Source organism: Pyrus communis, chromosome 11 (assembly GCF_041283825.1).
Source record: "Pyrus communis isolate YQ-2024b chromosome 11, ASM4128382v1, whole genome shotgun sequence".
In the NCBI taxonomy this organism is placed as follows: Eukaryota; Viridiplantae; Streptophyta; class Magnoliopsida; order Rosales; family Rosaceae; genus Pyrus; species Pyrus communis.
Window position 1 is genome coordinate 22,179,405 of NC_142575.1, and position 26,321 is coordinate 22,205,725.

The window sequence follows — 26,321 nt, forward strand, 5'->3', positions numbered from 1 at the left end:
CTGGGTACGAGCGCAGACTTGTGGCTGCAATTCGGCCTAGCTAAACGTAGTTCGGCCGTCGAAATGCCGAACCCTGAAACTTACTTGCGAGTATCCAATCATAAAACCACTCGGCGTCCAGTACGCCGAGCAATGCAATTCGTAACACCTGACTATGCCGAGAAGGCTAGTAAGGTGACCTCTGCCAACAAAGGTTCGAAAACCCTTCTAGGCTGAGACTTAAATAGATAACCGGTCGATCTCGACACAGTGCTGTTTATCCAAACTGAAGGTGCTTCTTGGTCGGCTGATTCTGCGGCAGCAATGCTGTTTATCCAAATTGAAGATGCTCGCCGGGTGCTTCCACAGTGCTGTTTATCCAAACTGAAGGTGTGTCGGCAGAAAAGAAAAGGAAAAATCTCAAGGTGTTTGAGAAGTTTTGCGTAGGGCAATTGTATGCTGATTTGAAGGGGTTTTTCTGTTGCATGATTTCTTGTATTTATAGCACCTCATTCCTTGAGACCAATTCTGATTTGGATTGGGAGTCCTTGTCCCATTTCGACTCTAACTCGAACAAACCTACTCCCACTGGGATTCTGAATTTTCCTTCTTTTCGAGGCTTTGTTCCTTGCCGGTCGAGAATCATGGTCGCACCAGGACTTCCTCGACCTTTTCTATTTATCCAGACTACTTAGGATAGGATTTGGCAGACCCTGCCAACTGGCCCGGGATTTATTATTCGGCCCATAGTATTTGTCATTACCTTAGGCCGAGCACATCCTGCTGCTCGGCCCAACAATAATATTTTGGGCCCAAACAGTAGTTTTGAGCCCAAAACAAAAGCACACAAACGAACCTTAACAGCTTCCTCCACCAACTGCCGCCGAAAGCGCCGCAACAACACAACGAGCACGAGCCTCTACAGCCAACATTTTCCAGGAGCCCAGCCAAATAACACCTCAGAGATGGAAAGAAAACAGATGTCGTCCTTCGTCTGATAGCATACCGCAGATCGCAACAACCAAGTAATAGAAATCGAAGAAGTTTGTGGGATTTCCACAAGCAACACTGCCAAAGAAGATAAACAGGGAGAAAAAGTTGGTGGTGAGACCACCCGAGCCGGTGTAAACACCGAACTCTGCGCACATTCTCCCTGAAAGGCCGCAACAGATCCTGGCTAAAAAGGGTTGCAGATTAAAGCAGAGATGGAATCCATGGAAGACAAAAACATGTAGATAAAGGTATGGATGGGGGACATGCAAATGGGTGGGTGGATGGATGGGGATATGTTGATTGGTTGAAGTGGGGAAAAGAAATCAGATTTGAGGGCTGGAAAGCTCAGTGGCAAATAGGGATGGAAAGGTAAGAACAAACAAGGAGGAAAACTGGGTAAACCACCAAATATCCAAAAAGCAGAAGCTACCACCGACCCTACACTGAAATAGGCCCGGCAGCTAGAGGAGGAAATTGAGTTTCTTTGCTACTCTCACACACAGGTAGAAAAACTCTAACTCATGGAGAGGAAGGCTCTCACTTACAGAGAGACCATATGTAAACAAATAGGTACGACATAAACCACCCTTGTAGCCCATTTATTTTGAGGAGAGTAACTTAGATGGACTCAATACATCATCGTGGTAGTGTCTTAGTTCAGTCGCATGTGTCACGTATTAATCTCTCTATGATATTGTGTTATTGGACCAAGACATTATTGTAACGTTGTATCAGTTCATCTAAGTCATCTTCATATTTTGAGAGACTATCCAAGATTTTTCACACAAAAAATCATCCAAATCGAAAATGAAGTACTTATTGAATTGTAAATCAAATAAATAGACGAATAGTATGTGATGAGTTGATAGTATACTATATATTTTACCCTATTCTTAGTATTAATTTATTGGTTATTTTGTGAGAATTTTGATACTTTGGATTATATTTCCAATGTAGGACATTTAACTTCCTCCGGAGAAACATGTGACAAACAAATGAATTTTAGCGTGATTTCAGTTGAAGGATGTCCGTGTATCTCTCAACTTGTTCGTCTCAAAGTTTCAGATACATTTTTCTATCAAGCGGTTTATTTATGGCAGTGAAATAAAGGGTCAGCACGCAGTGTTGTCGAAGTGACATTTTTTGCTTATTTGGGCTTTTTGGCATTCAAGATGATGTCTTTTGGGTTTGAAGCCTTGTGCAATTATCTTCGAGACTTCCTAAGCTTTAATTCAAGCCATTTTGGGCCTGTTTTGGAGCCTCAAAGATCCAGAAACATGGGATTCTTGAAGCTGGGCAGATTTCCCAAAGTTAAAATAGGAATGTATTTCTTAGTTATCTTATTCTATTATGTTTTCTTGTTTTTAGAAGACCTTTTCTAGTAAGGATTTTATTTTGTAGAAGTATAAATAGGCTATTCAGCCATTAGGGTTTAAGAAGAGGGAGAAGAACACATCAATTTGGAGAACTTAGTTAGGCTTTGACGATTTGTATTTCAAGGTGTTTTCTATCCATATTTTTAATAATATTTTTTTTTATGATTGTTCGTAATTAATTCTGTTTGCTAGGGCGAGGCCCCAAGCCTGAACAAGAATATGTAGTTTCTTTTCAATTTACTTATGATATTTTGCATGCATATTTGAATTATTAATTAGTGATTTAAACTATCTAATTGTCTTGATGCTTGATCATCCTTAGGATATTTAGAAAAGTAATTTGATGCAATTTTGGTCGAAGGTTGGTCCCTGAAATTGACGAAGGCTTCTTGTGGTTAATATGCGCAAGTTCACTTAAGATAAATACCATGTCTCAAGGGTTGCATGATTTTTCAAAATGTTTCACAAAGCTTAATGAGTCTTACATGTTTAGATTTGATCTTAATACCAAAGACAGATTGTATGTTTGATATACACTCTATGTTGGGGGTCCAAGTAGAATACTTTAGGAAAACCTAATCTTCAAAATATGCATGTGTAAGTCATAAGTAATTGGAAGAACTACGTAAGATTGTTAAGGTGACGGCGGAACCCTAATGCTTAATTCAATTTTCAAAACCATTTTCTTTTGGTTTATTTTATTTTGTTGGTTTATTTAATTATTTATATTAAAATTTTATTATTTTAGGTCATTAAATAAACTTTTTCTTTTTTCAAGTTTTGTTTTAATTAATTAATTAAGAATTGGTTTGACATAAATTATTCATTCAATCGATGTGGAGAACGATATTACTAAAGCCGACTATACTACAATTATCTTGTACTCTAGCAACCATTTTAAGTGTATAGTCGGCTCTAGTAAGGTCATTCTTCACAAGGATTGAATGAATAATTTATGTCAAACCAAATCTGAATTAATTATTTTAAAACAAAATTTAGAAAAAGGTTGATTTAATGACCTAAAATAATAAAAACGAATTTAATAGAAATAATTAAATAAATCGGCAAAATAAAATAAACTAAAAGAAAACGGTTTTGAAAATTGAATTAAACATTAGGGTTATGTCGTCACTTTAACATTCTTAAGTAGTTCTTCCAAGGGGCTTTTAGATGCAGGTCCAAAAACGTAGAGTGTTTTTAAGAGTGAGTCCAGTTATCTAATTATATGTTTTTATTTCTTTAATACTCATTTTATATTTTCTAAAAATATTAAAAATCAATTAAAATCTTCTAATATTATGCATTTTCCAACTCCAAAAGAATATATTTAATATCTTATAACAAAAAAACTAATATACTAACATAAATTTATCTGCAAAACATTATACTCTAACTCAAATAACAAATATATGAATGTATATAATACCTATACGTGAGATATGAAACCTAACTAAAAGGTAGAAAAAACATTACATACCTACAAGCAAGACACATTAATCTGTGACAGGTTGATTATAAAAAAAGAATCTATCATATAGGTAGATAAATATAATTAACTTGTGATATAGGTTGATTATAAAAATTAAAAATAAGATCTATAAATGGGGTTTAAAGTAGGAGGAAGAATGAGAAATAACAAAAAGATAAATAAAAAGAAATAAGCAAAGAGATAATTGGGAAGAAATTTGATTTTTATAATAAATCTTATCATTGAATAGATAACTATTGATAATTAAATAATTAAATATAACAAATTGGACTTATTTTAATAAACTGGACTATTCCTACTATTGGCTCAAAAAATTGGACTTATATTAAGTTTCCCCTTCTTCCAATTACTTATGACTTACACATGCATATTTTGAAGGTTAGGTTTTCCTAAAGTATGCCTACTTGGACCCTCAACATAGATCGTATATCAAACATGCATTCAGTCTATGGTATTCAGATCAAATCTAAACATGCAAGACTCATTATGCTTTGTGAAACCTTTTGAAAAACCATGCCACCATTAAGACGTGGTATTCATCTTAAGTGAACTTGCACATATTAACCACAAAAAGCCTTCATCAATTTCAGGGACCAACCTTCGACTAAAATTGCATCAAATTACTTTTCTAAATATTCTAATGGTGATAAAGCATCAAGACAAGTAGATAGTTTAAACCACTGATTAATAATTCGAACCTGCATGCATAATATCATAAGTAAATTGAAACTACATATTCTTGTTAAGACTCGTGGCCTTGCCCTAGCAAAAGGAATCAATTACGATTAATCATAAAACAAAATATTATTAAAAACATGGATAGAAAACACCTTAAAATACAAATTGTCAAAGCCTAGCTACGTTCTCTAAATTGAAGTGTTTTCTCCCTCTTCTTAAACCCTAATGGCTGAATAGCCTTATTTATACGACTACAAAATAAAATCCTTATTAGAAAATGTCTTCTAAAAACTAGGAAACATAATAGAATAAGATAACTAGGAAATACATTCCTATTTTAACTTTAGGAAATCTGCCCAGCCACAAGAATCCGACGTTTATGGATCTTCAGAGCTCCAAAACAGGCCCAAAATGGCTTAAATTAAAGCTTAGGAGGTCCTGAAGATGGCCTCGAATCCAAAAGACATCATCTTAGGCACCAAAAAGCCCAAATAAGCCCAAAACGTTAATTTGACAGTACTGCATGCTGACTTTTATTTCACCGCCATAAATAAACCGCTTGATAGAAAAATCTGAAACTTTGACACAAACAAGTTGAGATATACACGAACATCCTCCAACTGAAATCACCTCCAAATCCGTTCGTTTGATCACGTTTTGCTCCAGAGGAAGTTGAATGTCCTACATTGAAAATATAATTCAAAGTATCAAAATTCTCACAAAATAACCAATAAATTAATACTAAGAATAGGGTATTATATAATCCCCGACTCATCAGTACGCATTTGATAAAGCAACGAAGATGTTCCACAATCCTCAAACCAAGCGAAGTGGTGCAGTGAGGCACACCATTAGCTTGGTGTCTTGTCCATTTCCATCGGTGAACAATAGACGACAGATCATAGAGTTCCCGAGCACCCGTAATTATGTCACCATGCAAGCATGTAATAAGGGACAATCATCTCTATGATCACTTTGTGAAACCCAAACTTGCAGCAAGATTCAAACCTTCAGTGGCACCAGCTGTTTCAGATAAAAGCGGAGAAGGACACACACAGTGAGCTGCTACACCTCCTCTGAAAATACCTGATTCATCTCGAATCACTACTCCCAAGCCAGCGCTTTACGAAGAACCACACCAAGCACCATCAGAATTCACCTTAACAAAACCTCTACCAAAAGCCTCTCCGATTCTCTAAATTACTCTCTTTGGCTCTAGCGGCACATCATTGAACACAAAAGCACATCTTGCTTTTCAAATCTCCCAGCAAGTAATGCTAGCTAGCAAAAGAAAAGTGTCCAGCTGCTCTCTCTTCTCCCATCTCGAAATTTCTTTCAAAACCAAGTGGTCACTTCATTATTTTTCACCCTGCAATTCACAGTACCAAGGTCAATGCACACTGGAAAATTCAGAATGCGAGGAATGGCTTAAATCTTCCATAAATCTCCAAACTGTGCAGTTGTTAATAAGTAGACTAGCACAGTCCACTGAATCCTGTGTGGCCTTCAACTACTATCCTTTATAATTTGCATGACGATGGCTTTTTCAGCTCAAATGAAAAAAAATAAATAAATAGAAGAGTACGGTCTTTTACACTGCAGTATACAACTTTTAAATGAAGTGAAATGACATGATACATCCTCTATCAAGGTACCAAACAAGTGGCGAAACTTCTAGTAAGTCATCTAAACATTCCCACCATGCGACAACGATATGTAACACGTTGATTCTACAAGAAAACAATGTAAAACTGCAACTTATACTTAATTACCGAGTATGTATGAGAAATAAGAGCTAAGAAGCATATGATCTTCTGTGGATTATTGAGACGGTAGCACAACCAAAAGGGATGGTAAAAGAGCATCATTCACCTTCATTTCCTTAACTCAAATTAACAAGTTTTTATTGAGACGGTAACATGATTAGCAACAATGACCGTTTGAAAACTAAACTACATCAATACATAACACCTACTACATGCCTTGAACAAGTGGAACTATACAACACTTGCATATTTACAGGAGCGCATCCAACATCCACAAAATCTCAATTATTCCTCAAACTAAACTCAAGAGATAGGTGTTTTAATCTTTTTCCAAAAACTAAACTAAAGGAAGAGACAGGTCTCACAAGGTTAGAGTGCTTCAAAGGTCTTCTTCCAGAATATTGACTAAGCACGGGATGTCTCTCATGATCCAGTTAGTGCACACACAAACAGAACTTGGGCTCCGAAGCTATTAATGCCTTCCCAAATCTATATGATCTCTTCCTAGCCCAAGCGAGGAAGGCTCCAAGGAAGCTTCTGACCTCCTCAAATCTAATTCCACTTCCTTCTGTCTCAGTTGCAATACCCTTCTCTCGTTCTCTAATTTCATTCTCTCATTCTCCAGTCTCAGCCTCTCCAGTTCCCTGTCTTTCTTGCTACAATATCTTAGCCATTTATACCTTTGCTTCTCAATCTCCAAAGCTTCAGCATGGAAGCTGACTCTTTGCTCTTCAAGTTGCAGCTTCTGTTTCTTGATCCAATCTCTCCGTTCCCATAACGACTTTGTTGCGTCTTGAAAACAGTCACCCACTTCAACTTCAAAACTATCGAGAGGAACATGTTGTGGCCACATATGGCCATCTTCTTCCCTAGCCTTCTTCCTCTCACTCATTCTTCTCATTCTCTCCCTATCATTATCAGCATCGTTATGATCTTCGTTGTCCAATTTATCATCCTCACTATCATGGTTTTCTTCAGCTTCTTCTTCCTCGGATCCATTAATGTCTTTTGAGCACCTCCCAAGAGGTAGGGAATAGCCATGGGGATTGAGCTCTTGGCAGTCAGGTATCCTCTGTCCATTATGATAAGCACACATTTCTTTATAAAACAAGTGTTTTGAGCTCAGTATCTTCCTAACGTCATCCTTCGCCTTGGCAGAGAGGTGGGGCATTGCATCCATAAGAGCAGGATTCTCTACCACTCTACAACTAGTTCCTCTCCCGAGAATATCGTTCAACCTCTTATACCTTTTGTTCAAGTCATTAAACTTGTCTTCACACTGCTGAGGAGAAACACGACAACCTTTACTAATCATTATTTGTGACACAGTCTTCCACTTACCCTTCTTCTGTAATATCCCAGATTTCCTCTTAAGCCCCTCACCACCTTCATCCGAACCATCATCACCCACGCAAGCAACAACATCAATAAGAAGCCTGACCACATTATCTGTCCACTTCATCCGCTGCCATCGAGATCCCTTTTTTCCCTTGGCACCTTCAATGCTCTCATCATCTGTATAATTTTGTTCATCGTCATCACTCAAATTGTAACCGTTATTGCCATTAAACGAAGCAACTGCCTTCCCTTTGGCAATAGTCGAACCAACTTTTGGGACTGACCCTTTCACTTCCACAAGCCCAATGGGATGACGATCGCCTGCAATGCCGCCGCCCCCCATCACATTCATGTGATGTTGGTGATGTCCTAACAATTGATGACCCAACTGCATCTCTTGGCGTCTAGGAACCGGCGATTCAAGGTTTAGTATCCCCCCACTGGGACCAGACATAAACCCACCTCCCAAACCCGAACTATCCATCTCGCCACACTCGATCACAACATCCTAATGTTCAATTTGGTTTCTTACAAAAAAGCAACAAAAAATCAGCTAGTAAAAGCTTTCGATCATCACAATCAACTGAAAAGCCATATCTCAGCTGTTTATTTCAATCAGCAGCACCGAAAACAACTGAAAGGTTTAACACTCACAGTTTCTTTCATTTTCCTACATTTTCTCACCAACCAAACAGATGATATCGCGAGATTCCCATATTCCCATTAGACCAACAAATGCCAATCACTAGATGCCTCTTCAAGGAAATACCTTGAAACCCAAAACTTGTGACTGAATATAAACCAAACTTAGAAACGCCAAAAAGATCCAATCTTGAAGTTTACCCAGTAGTGAAAATTTTCCTAGAAAGTTGAACAAAGGAGTTATAGCAGTAATTAATCCAAATTTCAAAAATGAAGGTAAATTTAATCCAAATCCCAAATATATTGGGAAAAAAAAAAATCCAAATTTCGAATACAGAATCCATATGAAAGAAAGCGCATAGATTTTTGCAAGCTTACCTTTTCAAGATCGACAAGACGATTTCAGCCCATCAGCAGAAAGAGCCCGAACTGAGTTCAGAGAGAGGTGCCAGCGACGAGTTAAAGGTGGTGACTAGTTTTAGACTGTTTTGAGTTTGAATCGGAGGAGTTAAAAGTAGAATGTACGAAGAACTCAGTGCCGCTTGATACAATTTACATTTATTGCATCAAAGTCAAATGCAATGAGCAGTGGCTTTGGTACGTCGGGTATGGGTGGGCATAAAAAACACCAACACGAACCGAATCGCGACAAAATAAATCATGAAAAATTGTGTGAATCAGAAAATTTAATTTTGGTCAAAGAACCGAATTGGTTCAGACCGGTTCTAGTCCCCATGCATTCAAGAACCAGAAAATTGGGTCCCACACATGAAACGGGCCCCGTTCTGGGTCCTACCAAATCCCCATTACCACGTTCAGAGCTTGTTTCCTACCTCAAAACCCAATCAACTCGGTAGAACCTGATATAGGCCTTTTAAGGAAAGAAATCCTTATTTCTCAAAAAAAAGGAAGGGAATATTTTCTTGATCATTAGATCTGATTTTAATAAAATTATATGGTTGAGATTAAATCACATGTCATATAATTTTATTAAAATCAAATCTAATAGTTAAGAAGATGTCCTTATTTAAAAAAAAAAAATTGGAGATCCTTTCCCTTAAACTCTTCCTATATATGTATATAGAAGGAGCTTAGATACATCAGCACACAAGGAGCTTAGATAAACACAAAATTACATGCAAAAGACCACCAAATGCAGGATCATGTGCACAATATTTGAGATCGGCCTTGGAACAATATATTTTTCGGAAAAAAAGGGATAGAGGAAAAAAATAAATTTCTTTCTCTAAATTTTGGGGAGAGCTAGACATGCATGCAATAAAATCCACAAAGAAATATACAAGTAAATAAAAATTTGAGAAACCCTCTGTTACAATTTATACACACAGATAGCTGTGCATATATAAAATGATTAAGAAGGAAAAATGGTAATAAACAAATAAATAAATAAAAGAGACTCGTACTAAGACACTCGTAATAAACAAATAGACATGCATGCACTAAGACACTCGTACTCTTGTTCTATGACACCTAAAAGTTTAAGTTTTCGAATTGATTTTTATAGAGTAAAATTACCAATTTCTCCTTGTTTATGAAGTATTTTGTCATTGCAATGTAATTTATTTTTGTATTCTCTTAAAAATTTTATTTTTATAGGCAAGTTACTTTACACTTTTCTTTTTATTCTTAATTTTTTTCTCAGATAAAAATAAAAATGTTTAATTTGATCTGTTCAGTAACTTCATTTGCTAGTGCATCGTTTAATGCAAAATCACTATATCTGGTTAAATATTTAAGATTCTATATTTTTGTTAATCTCGTTGTGGAATGTGCCATCAGGCGTGGGTTCGAATTATATCGGTGACTAATTTAACTATATTTGTCATTCGACAAAAAAAAAAAAAAAAAAAAACATTTTTGAAATTCTATGTATCATTATAACACATTTTTGAAATTTCGTGCAAAGCACGAGGGGACAAATTATTTTAAGGTGTGCACGTCTTTGACAGATTTTCAAATGTATTGGTATTGCAATGTTACAACTAATGATGATACATAGGTTTCCACATATATATTACTTCTGGAAGCTCACGAAGATAGACTTGTAGTAAAGGAGTATACACCAAAACCTTGTAATTTTATCATTATGCTCACTTAGGTACTGATGCCCCAATTTAATGACAACTAAAAGTTTAGGACAAAAGAGTTATGTTTTTTGTGAGAAAAACTACGATTTTATCCCGATTTATGATTTTTTTTTTTTTTTTTTTTCTGGGGAAATAAACTAGTTAAACAACAGAACCACAAGGACCTTTACCTCCAGTACATAAAACGCCATACAACAACGCCTGTCTAGCATGAGGAGAGGTACAAACCTAAATTACATCACAATGTGGATAGAGAGACCATAATTGGCTAAAGCATCAGTGAAAAAATTAGCCTCCCAAACAAGACTAAAACAATAAACTCAAGGGAAGAACCTAAATACAATATATCTTGAGCACAAGTTTTAATTCTCCAAGATATTAGACTGTGGCCCAAAATGCAATCATGGTTTGTCATTGCAGTGTAATTTCTTTTTGTATTCCTTGAAAAATATACTTTTTTAGGCAAATCACCCTATTATTTGATGATCATGTACTCTACACTCTTCTTTTTATTTTTGAAATTTTCTCTGATAAAGAATAAAAATTTGTAATCCGTAATTTGATATATTCAATAAATTAATTTTCTACTGCACCGTTTAATGTACTTCATATTAGATAAAATATTTATGTATTTATGAGATTCCATATATATTCGTTAAGAGAGATTATATTCACACACCTCAATTTACTTCTCTCACATCCTTTTAATTTTTTAATATTTTCTACACACCACTAACACTCGATAAAAGAATATTAAAAAATAAAAAAAAAGAGGAAGAAGTAATTTGAGGTGTGTGAATATAATCTTCCATTCGTTAATCTCATTACAAAAGATGCCAATTTTTTTTCTTTTTGCATACAAAGGTCCCATATTTATGACACATAAAATTTAGCTTTTTTTTATTTTTATTATGAACCGTTTTTAATTTCCGCATTTGGATCAATTTCCCATAAAAAAAAAAAATTCCGACAACAGTTGGCGGTTGTTGTCAATTATCAATTTCTATAATCCAATACCAACATGGGGTTAGGATTTTGGAAAGTGACAAATTGTCAATAACTGTCAACCGTCGGAAAGAAATCAAAAAATTTATCAAAATGTAAAAAATGGAAACCACTCTCGTTAGGACAAATCCAAATCTCTTGTCGTTATAACATACTTTTGAAATAGATGACAAACAATTGGAAGGGCGTGTAAAGCACAAGGTACAAAGAATTTTAAGGTGCGCACTTCTCTGGCTGCTTAAGTTAAGACCGAACCGGTCAGCCTTGTTCAAGCATCAGGTTATGAGAAAAGAAACAAGTTTACAACGAAGAGGAGATGGTCTCTTCAATCACTCCACTCTTTGGCAACAGAGAATCTCCATTCACCCAAAACTCACAGGATGAGAGAGAGAGAGAGAGAGAGAGAGAGAGAGAGAGAGAGAGAGGAAAAATATATAGAAGCAACCGAAGACCATAATTTGAATCATATTAGCCGATTAAGTTATAACACCACCTATTCATAGCTGGGGAGATGAGTGCAGCATCTAACAAAATTCACCCAGTCCCTACTAACTCAATACTTTTTCGTCAGTCCTAATGAGCATAAGATATTTACAAGAAAACCAAGCGCAAGCGGCCAGTTTCTATAACGTACATGCCTGTGACCTTTCATCAATTTCTAGAATTTCAGTACCATTTACAAGTTCTTGCCGAACCACCAACTGTTCAGTTTCTAAAATCTAGACTTGCGCCTGTGCACTTTTGATCGCTTCCTTGATGTTTCAAAACCATTGACACTTCCTTTTCGCCTTTTAATGGCATTACCTAGGGAACCAGCTTGCAAGGCTTCAGCAGTCATCCTATACCGGACAACATTTGTTACAATGGCATATGCAATGACCTTAGTTTTTGGGGTCAGGATGACATTTCTCTCAACAATTGCATTCTGCCCACAGCATGATTCTTGAATTGCTGTGTGTCTCAGCTTTTGCAATACCGAATCCTTATCAAGCGTAAGACAGTCTTCTGGAACCTGGACAATATTAAGTCACAGTAATGTCAGGCCTCCCTTAGAACACAGAAGGGCGATATCCTTGATTTCGAAAATCAAGGATATGTAATTTATAACTACTAACAGCATATAAGAGACAAGGTTCGAACTTCTAACCAACCTTAAAATTAAGAGGTACAACAATTTCTGTGGACGGACAACCACAACTATCTATCAAGTTGAATTTCAAAACCATATCAAATGATTTTCCCTGCAAGGTTCTCCTGATACATATCGAATACAAAATGTGAGAACGTGACACTATTAGATAACACATCATAAGCTATTAGCCTATTGGATCGTCCGCATACATCAGAATGGAGTTTAAGTGCTAGAGGACAAGAAAGTGAGAGGAGTTATGATAATGTGAAGGAGAGATGAGAAAATATATGCAGAGAGGTTCATAGATAAAAAACTGAGTTGTTTGGTGTCCTTCTTGAATGAATTTTTTTGTTTTTGAAACTAACCAGTATTAAGTAATTTACCTACCATTCAGAAACTTAAGATCCAAGAACAATACCAAACAAGCCCCAAACAATTTAAGAAACTTTTGTTTTTAGCTTTGGTTCTATGTTTCCTTCCTTTCTTCCTCACCGCCCTCATCTCTCATCTCTCTCCTTTCTTGCATACCTCTGTCTAAACTCTAAAAAAACAATGGGACCAGACGAACCAAAATATGGCAGTCACCATGCAGATTATACCATTAAGAAATACAAATAAAGCCACTAGTTTACAATCAAAGGAATTTACGATAACAAATATCAAACTGCTGGAAATAACCACACAAGTCTTGACTGATCATACTGTTTTCTCGTTTTAAATAAAATCTATATTTTACTTAGTTTACAATCACCTTAAGTATTTATGACCTATCTTATTTGAAATTCAAAATTGAATAGAAGTAATTCAGTTTAGCATACCTTTTCAATTGAAACGGTTCCTTCTGTAGAATAGCTGATTTATACCCTTGATTGTCTAAGAAGGATATCTAGGATGCAAAAATAACACAAGGGTTAGAACCAAATCTGGGAAAAGGAAATATAACAAGATAATTTGAAGGGGATGTCTTGTAGAAAAGGAATGTGCCCTAAGCTTCCCATACAAATTCACTATGTTGATCAATCTCGAGATAAAGCAATGTTCCTACGCTCGGTTGCTAAAATACAAGAATGGGAACTGTTACAAGAGATTTCTTTGGTGCAAAGGTCAACTGCTTCAAAAATTAGTCTACTATGGCTTGGGTGGCAGAGCAGAGCGGTAACTTTCGACACAAAAACAAAACTAAGCACCTAACGATCTGGTCAATCGGTAAATGACAAGAATGCAAATATGCATCTATGAACATGGAAAAAGCTATATATAAAAAAACATATAACCATTTGTGAATAAGAGGATCATTTCTGAGGGGCAGCTAGTAAACAAGTTTCTTATCGCAGTGCTAGAATGAAAACGAAAGATAAACTATATCCAACAAGATGTAGTGATTTCTTGCTTACAGCGGGTTTCATAACTTCCCTACATTCATAAAGTATACCAAAAAAAAAGTCAGGGTTCATCCTTATAGATATAAAAGAAAATAGTCAACTGTTTTATATTTACAGTTATTTGGTTCTATAGACGGGTCTGTAAAATACAAAAACTAAAGATGAAAAATTTAAGATGTGGTCTGTCAGTAAAATGATAGGAAGCAAGTAGCAAGATCAATGAAACAAGTATCTTAAAGTAATTTCACCTCAATAGATTTGACAAATGGCAATGGAGCTTTCTGTCCATGTACACTTGCTACGCGGAGGCTCCAGTTCACATTCTTTTTATCTGTAAGCAAGTGAAAGGACCATGTGAGAAAGATGAAACTAAAGTTTACTAATTTGAGGGACAATTCATGGAACTACTGAGACTTGTTAATCATGTCTGGGAACAAAAACAAGGAGTAATTAGAGAGAGTAGTCCATTACCATATATAGGGCATCACATAATAGTACAAAGCATTTGCAAACGTTTATATGTTAACAACATTCAGCGCTAGACAACCACTATGGCACTACCCCAATAGATTAAGCTTTTAAGGGCCAGGGATGTGTATCTAGTTAACACATTCTGTGTGTGGATAGGCTAAGAAATGTAGAGAGATATTCATATAGGTGCAGCGCCATCCTCCACCATGCAAACCAACAATTAATTGGGGAATGGGTATGGAGGTTTCGAACCCATTGCCTCCCGCAAACCAAGGCTCGGATACTTTGTTAGACAACCACTGGACACCAAAAGCTTCAGTTTTTATTCAGGGAGTGGACCAAAAATGTGTTTGAAATTAACACTAAAATATGCTCTGCAGAAGAGCGGTCACAGTCAAAGCTGGAAAAGGTCAGGGGAAAAAGAAGAATGAGCTTCAGTGCTAGATCTAATAGCAAACCAAAGGACATAAATCGCATTCACATATAATAAAGTTGTAAATTTACTAGAAGCACACTGAAAGCATCTCCTGTACATCCAAAACAAGCATGCATGTGTGACTCTCTGCACCTTGTACAAAATATTTAACACGGTAAACATGAAACCTTACCTAAACTCAAGGCTTGAGTTAGAATGATCTGAAAAAGATCTATCCGGACAAATGGAGGAATCTGAAGATTTAGAAAGTCCATGACACCTGAAATAACCTGTTGCTGAAATGAATAAATAATGATGTAGGAGACCGAATCTAAATGTTGAAATAAAATGAACAAATTGGAGCTCAGCATTCTGATTCACGCCCCTATTGATAAAGCCCAGATAAGACCTTAAGACCTGATGGGATGTGCACATGTACAATATGCATAATGGGTAACAATAAGACTTCATCAGCAGAGGTGACAAAAGCTTGTCTAATAAAAACTACATTGATGGTATACATTTCAATACCTTATCAACAAGTCCATGGATCACTAAATTTGCTTTCTTGTCCTTTGGAGTTTTCTGTGAAGTAGAATAAAGAACGTAATAAATAACTGTTAATAAACTTGATGTGACATCTCCAATTTTTTGCAGCCCTTAAACAACAGCCATAAACTAGAAGGTAATTACCTGAAGGTTGACAATTACAATCTTTCCCCCACCACGGAGCGATTTCAGGGGAAGGTTGCACGCTGGAGTGATCTGCAAACTGCAGAAATAACACCAATCAGGAAGAACTTCATGCCCTAAACTATTTATAGCCTGATTCATCCTTCCGTAGCCCTAGTTTCAGTAAAAAAGGGAATGTGAAATTCATTTCAGAATTTGACTAAGGAATTTAACTTTAAACGTTATTATGCTACAACTAAGTAATTACTGTATATGGTCCATCAAAACCACAAAGTAATAGTAACTACCATACAATATCCTTATATACAAAAGCTAAGCTACCGTTGTGACAGCTAAATTAGGTAACTCTGTTTTTACCTTGTCCCCAAACATAATACAACATCCGCCATCCTGCAGTGCTTCTCAGCCAGATCCATCTCCTTTGAGGGCAATGCATCCTGAACACAGCAAAAGCAAGAGAGCATTTCTCAGAAACATCTTTTCAAAAAAAATGCATGAACAAGCCACGTCCCCAGAAGATTCTCCCTATTTCTCATCCTATATAGCTGAAAGTGACGTACAATTCTAATGCAATTATATATTTTACTTTTGACTCTTGGTCAAAGAGTTTCTACGCAGACAAAACAAGTGACAAATGAAAATTTTCTTTTATGGGAAATACAAATTTTGTAGATGCACAGAACAGAGGTACATAAGGAGATGAAAGCCATATCCTCTTAGGTAAACCCTACCACAAACTTATAATAAGCAAAAACACTAACTCCCAACGTATCAAGGTATACAATACTAGAATGAACATTCCATAAATACTTACACAATGATACCCAAAAGAGGCAAACACTTATGTGAATAAAAAAACGATTAAATCAAAATTAAACTGACAGATTAATAAAATGAAAGCCAAGAAATTATTTCTTCACCGTGGACATCCAAACAGAACATAAATTATTAGTAAGCAATACCTCCCAATCCAGAACTGTATCTTTAAGCCTTGCTCTACAATTTTTATCTGAGCACCGTCTTGAAGTCTCCTTCAGTCCAATAGTCTCAACCTCAAAATCCCTCAAATACCTTAACAAGTTTAAATCATGAAATTAAATTTGATAAAAGAACGACCCAAGGAGCCAAACTATGAAGCAAACAAAATATTAACTTCTGTACACTAAACCCTTCCCGGCCCAATTCCCAAGAAAAAGAAAAATGATGAGGAAAGGCAACAATAACAGGATGATAAAAAGAGAAAGCCTTACTCGACTCCACAAGAAGGGCAGGTTTCCAGAAAGGAGTTACCATGTAACTCAGCAAGTTTCTCCCTCGGTATTCCAGATCGAAGATGAAGACCATCAACATTCTAGCATTCAAACATAAAAGGGAATAAACATGGAGAGAGACAAATGAGCTATTTATGCGGGTGCAAGAATGAAAGACGAAAATAGTGCATAAATAGTAACAAGGTCAGACAGAAAAATAATACAAACAGTCAAACACAAAGGAATTATTAATGTGTCCCTGCCCCAGCAAAGGAAAAAAAAAAACACAATGGCCACAAACTTTTTAATAGTAAAAAGACTATGCCCTACCCCCAGTCCCAATATGGGAATAGGACACAGGAGAATGTAGCCTCAAAGACTTGAAGATGCTAGCATCCAAAGCATGACCAGATATTAAGCCATGTGAATAACAAATTTTAAAACATCATCAATAATTTTCAATATAAAGAAACTCTGCAAGGTAGACCAAGTAATGTATACCTGGCTAATTACAAACTTCAAAATTCCAGCTCTCTCCAGTTCAACCAAAGCTATATGAGTCAAGCTCGGCATTGCACGATGAAATGGCAATGATGCTTCTGGCAAAGCCTTGCCTTCACGCTGCACTAGTAAACAGAAATCAGCAACATCCATAGTGCTCTGCAGATGCCTGAGTGCTTCTATCTTTTGTAATTTGTGTTCAAATGACTCAAATAGTCAATTTTTAAGTAGTTAGTATCTGGTAGAAGCATTAATCCATGTTAGATGTGGTTAGGATTCTTTTTTCTTATAAAAAAACAAACTTTATTTGCGAAAAAAGATACATCTGCAATGGATAACAAGTCCATCATAATTAACATAAGACCTTCAAAACTCAAACCAAACTTACATTCAATACAAAACTCCCCTCCAATCAAGAGTAATTGTGCCAAAAGGAATATCATTAATTTTGAAAGGACAAATCACAAAGAAAAAAATTTAACTCTACATATTTGGTATGAGGTTTTGTGATTCTCACCTGCAGAGTCCAAATTCCCTTTGGACCTCGAAAGTCGGGTATACCACAAGAAGTCGAGATTCCTGCACCTGTAAACACTACTAGATGCTTACTCTGCAAGTGCAAGGAATTTTTTAGAAAAATTGATTAAATAAGATCGAATATGAAATATACATATTGTAATGGGATGTGTAGGTTCAAACCTTTTGTATCAACATAGCAAGCCGCTCAATCTGCCATTCCCAAAAAATAAATTCAAGCACATGATGTCAGCATAAAGAGCATACATACACAAACTCATACGTCCGCAAAGAGTAGAACACAAAAATGAAAGATCACAAAAGTGCATAAAAATGCAATGGAGCTTGCAATTAGTAAGCATATCACATTACATTTCAAAATGTTTAAGTAAACCTTCATAAGTTTACTTTGTAAACCTCTAGAATATCAACGAAATTGAATAATCAAAACATCACAATTTCGGGAGCTAAGAGATAATCCAAGACTCTTAGGCCTCGTCTGTTCGAGAGGGTATACTTGGGTAATACTACTCACTATGCTAAAGCATTTTGAAGGAAGAAATGGATGATAACTTCCTTATTTTGTCCAAGTCGAAGGTTAATCAAAAAGAAAAGTAGTCCAATTTAATAGTACCATTTTTATGAGGATTAGTAGGGGATATCTTTTGTTCCTGAATAGTCTTTAACTTGGACAAAATAAGGTTGTCATCCATTTCTTCTTTCAAAATGCCCTTCAGTATGTTGTGCAGTTCCAAGCCAATCCTCTTTAACAAAACGAGGCCTTAAATTCTTCAACAGATATGTAAGTCCTGGATAACAACAAAAGAGAAGGAAAAGCTTGTGTTTTTGTCCACTCAATCGGTATAATTCAACTACATTCGAACCAAATGTGGTAACCGTGAAGCTGATAATCTCTACCTCTTTAAGGGTATAAACATAGATGTTTGGGATTACCAAAACACAGGTAAGGAAGTAACCAACTCATTGATCAAAAAAGCAAGTACAACTCAATCACAATGCAGATGAATGCCTAAACCCAAATATCAGATCTTAATCAGCATTAAGTTTTAGGAACAAATCGATGTTCCCTAGCAAAACAAAGCCATAATTGTACCAAATGCAAGCAAAAAACCTAACTATCATTCATCACAACTCCAGAACATCAACTTTAAGAACAAGTAGAAATTTAAAACAAAATTGGAAAGGGCAAAAACTCAAAAGATTCTCACTTTTTCTTGCAAAACTTGAGGCGTGTCGAAATGTTCTGTCATTCCGACTTGGCCCACATCTTCTATGTAGGAAAGCTTCTCTGCATAACCCAAGGACATGGTCACTATGATGCTTCGTGTACCACCTTCGCCTTGTACCCCTCTTTCTCTCTCTTCTCTCTGTGAAAGTTTTGATCAAAAGGTAGAGAGTGAGAGGCCCTTTCGGCTTTTTATTTCTTCTATATCTTCCCTCTCTATTGCTCGGAGAGTTTGAGACCCAACCCAAAATTGGTACTTTGACTAGACTCCTGGCTCTTTGGCAATAAAAGGAAGTAATTTTGTCTCAGAGGATTAATCTTTTCCTCTATAAATATGGGTTCATGTTAACTTTAACAAAAGTGATGATTTGTGTTTTCTAAAAAACAAAAAAATAAAATAAAATAAAATAAAATAAAAAATATATATATATATATAAAACTAACTATTATTACGATTTAACGGTATTCTTCTTTATTTATAATTGAAATCTTTTATATTCGAAACTTAAGAGGTGTATTCAATTGGGATTTTGAGGGACACTTTTTTGACACATTTTGACATAGTTTTTTAGGTATTTTGTAACCTCTCTTGGTGATTCAAACCGTCTATTTATCAATTTATTCATAGATCATCCTTGTAAAAAATTAAACAAATTCAAAATCATTAAGACATTTATTTTTTTGTGAAGAAAAATGAATGACTACGATTACACAAACAAACACTAAAATGACTACCATTTGATCCAAATGTCATATAAATGTCTTAATGATTTTTATTTGTGTAAATTTTTTCAAGCATAATCTATGAACAACGAATTGAAATATAGACGTTTCAAATTCTTGAAAAAGGTTACGTCATGGGTCTTACAAAATGTGTGTCAAAAAAAGTTACTAAGTAGCCATTTGGGTGTTGTATGGGGTTCACCTTATTATTATGTTTTTTTTTTTTTAGAGAAATTGATAGAAATGGGTCACTTCCTTAATTTGGGGACCAAGATAGGATTTTTGGTATATGCATAGAACATGCACAGGACATACACAACAATATGACAGAAATAGGATTTTTCAAAACCTGGAAATGACCTAATTGCCCTCGTATATAAATGAGCTATTTCGTCCAACCTAGTCAGCATTTACTCCTTGTTTGAAAACCTTTCTCACACGGCCCCCATCTCTAGAACCCTAAATCCCCAAATGACGTGACCTAAATCCTGTCCAATTTCCGACCGGCGCCAAGCTTGCAAACTTTTCTATAATTTTCGCGGCCAAGGCGAGTTTGGTATCCATTGATTCAGACAATTGTAATGGCAAAAAAAAAAAAAAAAGAAAAAAAAAAAGGGGCGTTTTGAATTGAATTTTCATTATTTGAACTTAGGTTTTCCCAATTTGGGAATTTAGGGTTTTATGTGCGATTGACTATTTTGTATAGTTAATTTAGGGGAAATTAATGAATTAGGCTTTAGGGTTGTGTAATTGCATGTAATTTGAAGTTAATTTTGTTCATGGTTTGTTCGATATTCATTTGTGCTAAGTGTACTTATTGTGTGCATGTGCTTGTGATAATGGGTTGTGCATACTTTCTACATATTTTGTGCATGGGCCTTTGATATTGGGCTGAGCAAATTTTAGGCAAGTTGAAGGGTCTATGTTTAATTAATAATATAAATAAGGATGTGTGTACACTAATGTACTTGTACAAATACTAAACTTATCCTTATCACAAACTGGCACAATAACCAAAAGATGGCATTGGGTTTAGCAAAATCTGGACAACCCAATCAATGCACATTATATGCACGTCATGCACATATAATGCTCATGATATGTACAATTTCTCCAGAATTTCCTAATTAATTATCTTAATACATGGCTTTTAATTTGGAGTAAGTAAATTTTTGATATTTTGTTATGTTATTTTAAGCATAACTGAAAGCATATAGTGAGTGTTTGTGCGTGCATCTATGGAGTGAGTAGTGTCAAATGTGTGCCTTTAATAAGTGAACTAATGCATGAGTACCCAGGTGGCCAAAATCCCAAAAGGACATGAGTGGGACTATGTGTTTTGGGCCTAGGGATTCACTTAAGCACTTGCCGCCAAAATGAATCCACAAGTCTTAGTGATAAGACAAGGTAGATGTAGGGTTTAGTAACAAGACAAGATAGATATAGGTTCTTAATAATTTGATTTGCACACTTGCTTACATGGTAATGATGATAGCTTGGGTGTTGTCTATTACTACCATTCATTGATGGTTTTTTGCAATTATGGCTAGTTTTTTAGGCGCTTTATTTGATAGAGCTAAAAGATTGTGTCTGTGTATTCATTGTGTCTGTGTTTGTGTATCTTTGGGAATAAAAAATGAAAAATAGAAAGATCATATAATTAGGAAGAAAAAAGTACATGAGAAAAGTAAAGAAAAAGAAAAGGCTGTATTGGAATTTAAACGCTACTATTACAAGAAAATTAAATGAAAAGAAACAAAGTTAGTCTACCTATCTTTACCACATAATATATGACAAAACATATTTACTTCCTGATGCCATTTGCAGGAACAGCTACTAAATTTTTCATGGCCAAATAAATCCCAACGCGATCGAAGTGTGAAAGGACCTTGTGGACTTCCACTATCGCTGCATGCTTTCATGGAAGCATTGTCATCATGAACTTTTAGGATTCCAGCTCTTACTTTCCTATCCACCCAAAGAACCAAAAAACACCACTGAACCATCTCTCTCGTTCCATTACGCTTAAACGTCTTGATTTGTGAAGGTTTAGAGAATGCAGAAGCTTGAGGCCTTCATACTTTGAATCCCTCGTAGCACACCAAGATCATACTGTACACGTACTTTGCTACTTCATGACCCTTTGAGATCACCATCTTCAAAGACCAATTTTGGCTTCTACTTATTGTCTTGGAAGAAGTATCTCATCTGTAGCATATACAGGGGCTTGGAATTATCGCAGTCCCTATATCATTATAGGAACTTGGAGACATTTTTATACCTGGTCCATGAACTAAGCGGGTTGAAGCTTTCAAATTCCCTAGTGTTGATGTGTTCGAATATGTGATCATCTTGGGCGATTTGGTTGAACTTCTGCACACCATCTTTGCTGAAAACAAGTCCTTAAAAAACTGAGAAGCAACTTAGTGAGCATGGACAAAAAGATCGTTTGGAAGAGACTGTATGGATGATGAGGTGGTTTTGGCTTTTTTCATCTTTTGAACTTGTGGTTTTGAAATAAAGCACAAACCCTTAACAAGACAACTTAAATAGATGGTTTATATTTTCCACAAGAAAGGGAAGAGATTGTATGGACCTGATGAGGCGTTACGACTTCCTTCAAACGAAGTGGATAGTAAATGTAAATTCATGGATAATAACAAACACACTTAAAATGGGTGTGGGCCTATTGGTTACAAATCCATGTAAAATACATGAACTATAAGGTCACTAATTCTAGAATAATGGTCAATTGTTAGTTATATGCCATTGATTACAAATCTAGAATAATGGTCAATTGTTAGTTATATGCTATTGATTACAAATCTATTAACAAATACATGAACTATGACGTCACTAATTCTAGAATAATGATTAATAGTTAGTTATATGTTATCGATGACAATTCCATGTACAAATACATGAATATTAAGATCACTAATTCTAGAATAATGGCCAATTGTTAGTTATATATTCAAATCCATGTATAAATACATGATATGCACACTATATGCACATGATATGTAAAAACCTTCTAGGGTAAGGAGCTGCTTACAGCTTTTCAAAGACACATTAACATGAAAAATTTTAATCAAACAAGAGGAGAGATGAAGTTTTAAAGTATATATGAAAATTTTAGTATTGAGCTGATTATATCATAAAAACAAAGCTTGTTTGCGAGTTTTAATAAAAAGAATTACCGCATTAAATTTGAATAAAAAATTAAAGTCATGACTTCAAAACAATATTACTATGAGATTTTCTTTTAACATAATTAGATAAGGCTGGTTCGGTATGGGATACCAAACCAAAAATGGCATACCAAATACCAAACCAAAAACTTTCAAGACGGGAATTCGACGACTGATCCCATACCAATTCGAGATTCTTGAAATGTTTTCGGTATTTCAGGATTTCCCGAAAACGAACCTACATCAAAATCCAAACCATCTAGATTGAAATTGAAATCATTTAAACCTGCATTAAAAACCCAAGTTGAAATCAGAGACAAAGTGACAGTGAATTGGTGAAGATTGATGGTCGAAAGATAAAGACAGAGTGAAAGATAGTTAGACTCGCATCCTCTTTTGAACCCGCACCCCTAATTCAAAACCCTAAGCCCTAATTCGAAACCCCACACACAGAGCGAATCGTAGGTGGGGATGAAGCCGTGAGATGTGGCAGTGGCTAGAGTGAAGAGAGTTTATCAGAGTGAGGGTGTGAGAGGGTAGGTGGCCTCTGAGCTTCAAATTTGAGAAGGAGAGATATAGAGAGTCTGAGACTAAGTGAAGGAAGAGATAAGAAAGGCGAAATGAAATGAGAGAGAGTGAGTATGGATGTGTTGGCACAGGTTTGGATTGAGTTAAAGGAAAAGTTAGCCAATTAGGTGGTTTCTGGGTTGCAGAGAAAGAATTCAAAATAGTTTACTGTTGAGACAAAAAATGAGAGAGAGAGAGAGAGAGAGTTCTTTAGAAAGCACCCATGTTCTTTCTTTGGAATTTTTGGTATTTTTTCCACCTTTATAATTAGATCTTCCTCTAAATTGTGTAGAACAAAAAAGGGATTGAATTTTATATGGTAAAAACATAAGGTTAGGTTTAGAAAAAAAACAAAAGAGATGTAAAAACCAACAAGTTTCGAACCCATGTGAAATTGGTACTAGGCTGAATATCTTGCAAATAAAAATTTAACTTTGCACAGTAGACTAGTCAACCGGTTAGTCAGTGATAGAAAGTGCAATTGCAAGAACAAATCCTAGTCGACCAGTACATCCAACGAATTAGAGTATGCCCATCTGCCCATATCAGTTTCACAACAACAATTCCTAAACTTGAACACATTTACATTCACACTACTACAATGTTAGCTTATTGTGTTAGACACTAGTGGCGGTTTTATACGATATACTGTCAGATAAAATATTTCCAACAGAAAGTTTAGACAGTGTCAGATGACAAAGCAGTTCTATTGCTTATAATAGACATAAACGGTGATAGAACCGACATTAAGTCATTATTATCTAACACGAATAGTGAAGTGGGAAAATTCCCGCCTTTAAGTCGACCACGTATGTATTCTCGTCGGATAGTTTTTATTTTTTAAATTATTCTAACCAATTCTGTCGAATAAAAAGAGGACAGTGGCATGTCTATTCTACATAAATATTCTTGTTGGATAAAGAAATATTCTTGTCGGATTTTATTTTATTATTTTCAAATTTTTTATACCAATCATCTCGGATTATACTTTATAAATATTTATGTTAAATTAATTAATGCTTTTATTAACATCCCACATTTTGTTAACTACACCGCATATACTTAATACACCCCACATTTACTTTTTAAATTAAAAATTTTTTTAACACACCCCCATGTATTTTCCAATACCCTCACACCTCACACCTCACACATCACACCTCACACCTCACATCTCATACACCCCACACCTCACATCTCATACACCCCACACCTCACATCTCACACACCCCACAATCATCAACTAATTAACTACACATCAAACTCTTCATCTTGTTCAAACAAAAGAATAATCCACATTTTAAAGACAAGAAAGATGAATTAAATTGTTGCATAAAATCTTCATCTTGTGGTTTGATTTATAAACATCTGTCAAATTTTCTTGAACAATCACGTTGAATTCTAAGAAGCCTGATGGACAAATGGTAGGAACTATTCTTATAAGGTCATGTTAGTTCCAATCAGCCAAAAAACATTGAATTTCTTCATCATCAAACAGTCACAAGAATATTGCATTTAATTACATCTTACAATTTTCAACATTCTCCATTTTTCTTCCTATTTCTTGGATTCCAATTAGAGGAGGGCTTTGCAAAAAGTCAAATTTTAATCCATTATTTAAATAATTTCTTGAATGTGAAAACCAATGAATGAACGAGGAGCAAAACTCGATTTTTTGTTCCGTTCATCAAGAGATATATTTTCATCAACTTGTTTGTGTTTTTAGGGTTCGTATTTTCAGCAGCTATGAGGGCTCAAATAGTCATTTCATATTAGAGTTACAAGTTGTTTAGTATTACATTGTTAAGTGGGGTGAATTCAACATGTGGGGTGTTAATAAAAATAATTTTTTTTTCTCTCTAATTGTTATGAGGTTGTACAAATACTTTAATTTAATGAATAATCAAGATTAGATAAGCATAATTTTGATAATCTTTGGTTCTTTTTTTTTTAAATTTCTTTTACTATAGTTATATATATATATATATATATTTTTCCAAGGGCGCGTTTAAATAGTCAAAAGTAATTGTTTATTTATGAGGGCAACAAGTGGTCATTGATAGTAATTTCTCTACTTTGAGGGTGGTTAGTTGTTGTCGGAAGTTATTTTGTATTTGTGAGAGGAACTAAAAGCCATAAAACAAAACTATGTAATTTTAATTGATTGAATAGCCACAAGTGTTAATACTTTAAGTTGAAGATCGAATTTGCTCATTGTCTTCTTTTAGGGTCAAGGAGTGTAGCTATAAAAAAAATCATCAAAATCGAAGTTAAAATAACCGTTAAATCATGATTTTTTGTTTATAATAGTCGATTTTTTTGTCTCATTACTTAATTTCTGAATGTTTTTTCTTTTCGCTATTTTTGACATATGCGATCTCAGCGGATATATAAACATGTTTGATGGTAGGATCGTTGAAACTAGTTTTGTAGAATGCATATCCCGTCAAATTGATAGATTTAACAAACACTTAAGAGTTTATTTTATACTTCCATTAAGTATAACATAAGATTTTGTTGTACCCACTAGTATAAATATTTTAAATTGATGATCAAATTCGCTCATTGTATTCTTTCAAGGTCAAGGAGTGTAGTTGTAAAAGATCATCAAAATCGGAGCTAAAATAACGGTTAAATCGTGATTTTTCGTTTATAACTGCCTAAATTTTTGTCCCGTTACCTAATCTAAGATTTTTTTTTTTTTTTTTTTTACACAATTGTTTTATGTGTGCAATTTTTTACGTATATGCAAAACATGTTTGATGGTTAGATCGTTCAAACTAGTTTTGTAGAATGCGTATCCCATCAAATTGATAGATTCAATAAACACTTAAGAGTTTATTTTATACTTTCATTAAGT

The 26,321-nt window shown here is 35.1% G+C and overlaps 2 protein-coding genes across 3 annotated transcripts; both read right to left on the reverse strand.

Annotated features, from left to right (window-relative positions):
• Positions 1-4,622: 4,622 nt before the first annotated feature.
• Positions 4,623-8,927, reverse strand: LOC137743506 (uncharacterized). 2 transcript variants are annotated; one of them, XR_011069503.2, is made up of 3 exons: positions 8,640-8,927; positions 6,647-8,480; positions 4,623-5,884 (listed from the first exon to the last, which is right to left on the reverse strand). XR_011069503.2 is itself a non-coding variant. In XM_068483409.2 (2 exons), the coding sequence occupies exon 2, from the start codon at positions 8,101-8,103 to the stop codon at positions 6,754-6,756; it is 1,350 nt and encodes a 449-aa protein (XP_068339510.1). In that variant the 5' UTR covers positions 8,104-8,480; positions 8,640-8,926; the 3' UTR covers positions 6,367-6,753. The 2 variants fall into 2 exon arrangements, 1 of the variants encoding a protein (XP_068339510.1); XM_068483409.2 differs by lacking the exon at positions 4,623-5,884 and having other exon boundaries at positions 6,367-8,480; positions 8,640-8,926.
• Positions 8,928-11,809: 2,882 nt separating this feature from the next.
• LOC137743285 (NAD-dependent protein deacetylase SRT1) lies at positions 11,810-19,240 on the reverse strand. The gene is made up of 14 exons (XM_068483153.2): positions 18,964-19,240; positions 17,918-17,947; positions 17,736-17,828; positions 17,219-17,338; positions 16,718-16,818; positions 16,430-16,538; positions 15,825-15,904; positions 15,468-15,546; positions 15,306-15,359; positions 14,968-15,064; positions 14,137-14,219; positions 13,325-13,392; positions 12,526-12,628; positions 11,810-12,386 (listed from the first exon to the last, which is right to left on the reverse strand). Exons 1-14 carry the CDS (start codon positions 19,060-19,062, stop codon positions 12,087-12,089), a joined length of 1,416 nt encoding a protein of 471 aa, XP_068339254.1. The 5' UTR covers positions 19,063-19,240; the 3' UTR covers positions 11,810-12,086.
• Between the last annotated feature and the right edge of the window lie 7,081 nt (positions 19,241-26,321).